The 5,993-nt window shown below is 36.7% G+C and overlaps 1 protein-coding gene across 1 annotated transcript in view; it reads left to right on the top strand.

The window, feature by feature from the left end:
• Positions 1-4,875, top strand: part of LOC109221389 — an 8,525-nt gene extending 3,650 nt beyond the window's left edge. Inside the window, exons 2-4 of the mRNA XM_019385873.1 lie at positions 2,832-2,968; positions 3,178-3,415; positions 4,659-4,875. Coding sequence (XP_019241418.1) covers positions 2,832-2,968; positions 3,178-3,415; positions 4,659-4,726 — 443 coding nt within the window. The 3' untranslated portion in view covers positions 4,727-4,875. The remainder of the gene's footprint in view (positions 1-2,831; positions 2,969-3,177; positions 3,416-4,658) is intronic.
• The last annotated feature ends 1,118 nt before the right edge of the window (positions 4,876-5,993 follow it).

The following is a 5,993-nucleotide window of genomic DNA, read 5'->3' as shown; positions in this document are numbered from 1 at the left end:
AAATACTTTTTCCCACCGCGAGATGGTGTTGACTTCATGTCACAAATATCTGTGTGAATTAAGTCTAAAGGACTTGAATTCCTTTCAACGGACTTATAAGGATGCTTAGCATACTTTGATTCCACACATATTTGACATTTGGAATTAATGCAATCAAATTTTGGCAATACTTCTAAATTTATCATCTTTCGCAATGTTTTGAAGTTGACGTGTCCTAAACGCGAATGCCATAAAGTGTTTGACTCAAGTAAGTAAGAAGAAGCATTCACTTTATTGATAGGAACTGCTATTACATTTAGCTTAAAAAGGCCCTCATTCAGGTAACCTTTTCCTACATACATATCATTCTTACTTAGTACAACACTATTGGAAACAAAAATACATTTGAATCCATTCTTGACAAGAAGTGAAGTCGACACAAGATTCTTGCGAATTTCTGGAACATGGAGAACTTGGTTTAGAGTCACTATTTTTCCCGACGTCATCTTCAACGCAATCTTGCCAACTCCTTCAATTTTGGCTGTAGACGAATTTCCCATGAAAATTGTCTCGTCGGGTCCTGCGGGGGCATAAGAAGAAAATAACTCCTTGTTAGCACAAACATGGCGGGTGGCTCCAAAATCTATCCACCATTCTTTAGGATTTCCTACCAAGTTGCATTCAGACAACATGGCACACAAGCCCTCCATTTCTTCAGCTTTTTCAACCATGTTAGCTTGATTCTTCTTTTTCTTATCATTCTTTGGTGCACGACAATCCACGGCCTTATGCCCAGATTTTCCACAGTTGTGGCAATTACCCTTGACCTTCTTCTTGCTTGGGTAGTTCTTTGGTTCAGAAGCCTTCTTTCTCTTCTTGGTTTGTGGCGCCTCCTCAACAATGTTAGCCCCCATTATTGTCGAGTTCCCACGTGACTTCTTTTCAGCATTTTTGTTGTCTTCTTCTATCCTCAAACTCACAATCAAGTCTTCAAGTGTCATCTCCTTCCGCTTGTGTTTTAGATAGTTCTTAAAATCTTTTCACAACGGAGGTAATTTCTCAATGAAAGCGGCGACTTGAAAGGCCTCATTTATGACCATACCTACAGCAAGGAGGTCATGCACAATGACTTGTAATTCTTGGACTTGAGTTATGACCGACCTAGTGTCAATCGTCTTGAAATCCAAAAATCTAGCAGCCACGAACTTCTTAAGTCCGGCATCCTCAGTCTTGTACTTCTTCTGCTTTTGAAGTTTCCATGACTCTATAGACATTGTACAAGCCATCTTCCAAACAACTCAAAATGTAGTTTTTGCACAAGAAATCAGAATGTTTCCATGCTTCAGTTACAACAAGTCGTTCATCATCCGGAGTACTTTCTGCCAAGACCGGAGGATCCTCCTTGATGAAACGTTGCAAACTCAACGTAGTAAGATAGAAGAGCATCTTCATTTGCCAACGTTTGAAGTCAATACCGGAAAACTTTTCGGATTTTTCTGCTGGTGCCATAGCATGAGCAGGAGTAGAACGGCTTGACGAGGCAGCAGCACTCGTAACAGTAGCTCCCGTTCCTACAACATTTCCATTAGTTGGTTTTCGTTCGTCATCTTTTTTGTAGAGTTGGAAACACAACAGAACTTTGTTAAATCAGTGAAGTTTTGATATCTTCAAACTGAATACCAAACCAAACATACAACACGTAACAATGGTGAAGTTTTTATATACTTCAAACCCGTACGTTTATTATTTCGGTAAAGTTTTTATATACTTTAAACCGGACAGAACAATTATTAGAGTAGAAAGCACGAAGGCTTTAGTCTCCAAAACAGTATACAAAATATGAATAACAGTTTAATATATGTTTCAACACAGAAACGTTAGTATTTAAAATTCCTTAAGCTTGTGAGCGTTACTGTGTTAAAACACAAAATCAGAAAAAAAACTGTTAGAAGAATTAAAGAAATCTGGAAAATAGTAGAGAATCAGAAATATTCCGAGTCCACAAGTTTCTTGTGTGTCCTTAAGGAATTTTAACCCCCTCACAAGTTGCCAAGGTAATGGATTAAATCCTCCCAGGATAAAACGGAATAATCCCAGCGAACTCAAAGAACGGAGCAAAATCACACTTACGAATTGGAGAGAGAGAGAGACTGCGAATTAGGATGCAGTATATTCAAAAAGAAAGAAGTTCTAGAGTGTTTTTCGTGTGTAGAAAATGGAGCCTTGCCTCAGAATTTATAGGCAATTATCAGAAGAGGTGTCTGGAAAAGGTGCCTTTTCAGAAGAATACGCTGCCTGCCGCGGTTCTACCGCGGTTACGGCAGAACCGCGTCAGAGAGGCTCTCATTTGGCATTTAATTAATTATTAAATAATTAAATAAATTTTGTCCAAAAATAATCTTACGGCGCGAGGGTTCATTCTCTTCAACTCCTTTTAAGAGCTTTAAGAAGTGATTCTATATATAAGCACACAAATGTGATTGTCCCTCACCAATGAGGGACAAAGTGCAAGACAAAAGTTCACTTCTTCAAATTTTCATTTTTCCCTCCATTTTATTTCCCTCCATTTCCAATTCACACTTCTTCTACTTTAAAGCCCAATGGCTTAAAGTCCAACAATACTTTTCAGTAACATAGTTATCGTGTAATTCTGCCTAGCAAAGCTTAGGTAGATGTCTTTTATTTTTTGAATTGTAGTCTTCAAAATTTGCGGTCACTTAATTGACCACTAGATAACACCCTGAGTTTACCTACTTTAGTTAATCATCTACTATCGGTTATTCCAATTATTAGCCAAATTCTTCCATGTGTTTTCTTATTTTAGACTAATGAAGTTAATAACTCAATTTCAGAATCACTTAGATCCATTCAATCATGTCCAAGATCAATATCAGACAGGATTGTTTATAAATTGGCAACAAAGAACAGGAAATCATCGGATTTTCGACAAAACCCGTATCATGAATTGGAGGCTGCTTATGTAGCACAGGTACGTATGCCGAGGCGGATGCATTGTAGTCCCAACAGGTTCAACTGAACGCAACTTTTAACATGAACATAAATATGTATGAAAAATCACTAAATTTCAATAAAACCAAGTTATTAACCCATAAATGAAAAAGTGCAATAGATTTAGCGTTGAGAGCATACATATTAAACCTATCAAATTTAAATTCTGAATACGCCTCTGTATTACAGGTATGCTTAGCATGGGAAGCACTGAGCTGGAATTATAAATACTTCAAAACCCTAAGAGCTTCTCGTGATGAAGAGGACCCAGGTTGTCCTGCATATATAGCTCAGCAATTTCAACAATTTCAAGTGCTTTTACAAAGATATGTTGAAAATGAGCCATATGAACACGGTAAAAGACCTGAGATTTATGCTAGGATGAGAAGCTTAGCTCCTAAGTTGCTTCAAGTTCCCGAATATCGAGGTATGCCCTTTTTCTTTTGAGTATAAATTTTGATTCCTATCACATAGAACACCGGAAGCGAGCCTCCACTTCATCCACCCCGCTCCGATGCGATGTGTGACATCTTCGTCAATCTCCCCGTTACCCTGGATAATAGACCCGAGACACTTAATGCCCCTGTCACGAGGTGTGAGAGGTTGGCCATGGAGAGTTTGAGAAGGGGTCGAGGTAGGCCTAAGAAGTACTGGGGAGAAGTGATTAGGCAAGACATGGCGCTGCTTCAGCTCACTGAGGACATGACACTTGATAGGAGGGTGTGGAGGTCGGAGATTAAGGTAGAAGGTTAGTAGGTAGTTTATAGTGTTCACCGATAGGCTTAGTAGCATGCATGTCCCTTCATATTCTTAGATTTTTATTACGTTATGTGGTTTTGTTCGCCTCAGGTATTGTATTCCCTGTTGCTATTATTTGATACTATTTATCCTTTATCTGTCCCTTTTTTCTCTTCCGTCTTCCTTCCTTCCTTGCTTCCCTCTTCTTCTTCTTGCCCTTCCTGAGCCGAGGGTCTATTGGAAACAACCTCTCTACCTGCATTAGGTAGGGGTAAGGTCTGCGTACAGACTACCCTCCCCAGACCCCACATATTGGGATCAAACTGATTTTTGTTGTTGTTGTTGTTTTAAAGAATTTTTACAGTATTAATACTTCACTTAAGGGGTCGTTTGGTTTGAATACGGCTTATGCTGGGATAAGTTATGCTGGGATTAATTATCCTGGTATTGTTTTTTATCCACTGTTTGTATGTTGTATTAAAAATAACAATTGCATAATTTCTAAGAAGAAGGTATAAGTTATCCGGCACTAATTATCCCACACCATACGAGGTATAAGTTATCCCGGTACTAATATTAATCTCGGGATAACTTATACAAAGTTTGTTAACCAAACAAAGTATTAAGGTGGTATTAAATTTTTATATCAGTATATCTATTTATACCTTATACCAAACGACCCCTTAAAGTCTTTTACAAGTAATAACATGCATGAATAAGTAACCCACAAAGCATGTAAATGACTTGTTATAACACATAAAAGTATAATAATAGTGAATCTTTTTTACACTGTTAGTGTGTGCAATTTAAATCTTTTTTCTTTTTTGGTCCCCGTCTCCAAATACCAAATTGGCGATCAAAAGATACAATGTTTTTAAATATTTCAAACTAATATAAAAATTGACGCATTTCATTTTGTTTATTTTGAGTAGATTCGGATGAGGAAAAGGACAGGAAGATTTTTGCTCGAGAATATCTTCAAATTCATTTCTTCGGATAATGGAAGAATCAATTAGAACATTTATGAATTTCCTCAAGGCGGACAAGAAGAATCGTTGTCAAGTATTAGTGGCAGCTTTGTTTAGGAAAAACAAAAGAGGTTCTGCTGACCCAACTCTTCTCCTCTTACTCAAGAAAGTAAACAAGAAGGCAAGTATATATCTCTTCTTTTTTTTTTTTGTGCTAAACAAAGTTCAAAATTAAAATAATTATATGATGGTGCAGAAAAAGTCAAGGGTGAAAGATCTACGTCGGTCAGGGAAATGCAGCTTGGGAAAAAGAAGATTAAAAGAAGAGGAAGAGATGGAGATATTGATGGGATTAATAGACTTAAAAGTAGTATCGAGGGTGTTGAGAATGAGTGAACTGAATGATGAACAGTTGCATTGGTGCGAAGACAAGATGAGCAAAATCAGAGTTTCTGATGCTAAATTATACAGAGATTCTTCACCACTTTTCTTCCCAGCCCACACTAGTTAAGTAGTAATTCTTTTGTAAATAACTCTACAATTACTAGAAAAGAAATAAGGTTCAAAAGTAAATTGAATGCATGTGGGGATGACAAGGATAAATGGTGGGATTTGGATGTCTGATTGTTTTATTAAAACAATTTTTGATTTTATTGTATGTAGTGAATAAGCAAAGAAAAAAAGCAAAGACAAAAGAAAAAGAAGGATGAGGATATAGTGACAAGGGATGTAGCTTTTATTTCTTTTGAATATTAGGGGTTTATCCGAGTTGAATTAAAAGGCAAAGCTGCAGATCCATGTGCATTAAATAAAAGAAAAATGTTGCAGCACATGGCACGTTTAGGATCTAAATTTGGTCCAACTTCTTTTCAGAAATTGAAGGGCACCCAATAAACAAAAATGATCAACAATAAGAGATGCATCTGGAGAGCATGTCTTGATTTGTGTCATCTCAATTTTATGCTATGATTAGGAAATGTAATGTAAGCTATAGACACTCGTAGACATACGTCAAAGAACGTCTCTTGTAAAAAAACGCTTTTATTTTTATTTTACTTTTTCATTGATAATATGTTGCATCTATGGGTCATCATTATTATTAGGTGACTTTTGGGCTAAGCTTACCCTAGACCCTCCCTTAAGCGTAAAATTAGTAAGGGTATTATCACATTTAGCCCGCGGCAGAAATTAGTTACGTTCAGTAGCCGAAAAAGTGTATAAAATTTATATAATTTTTGTATATAATATACAGAATATGTATATATACAAAAAATATACTACATTTTTTTGGCTATTATT

This window comes from Nicotiana attenuata, unplaced genomic scaffold (genome assembly GCF_001879085.1).
Source record: "Nicotiana attenuata strain UT unplaced genomic scaffold, NIATTr2, whole genome shotgun sequence".
Lineage (NCBI taxonomy): Eukaryota > Viridiplantae > Streptophyta > Magnoliopsida > Solanales > Solanaceae > Nicotiana > Nicotiana attenuata.
This window is presented reverse-complemented; position numbering and strand designations above follow the sequence as displayed.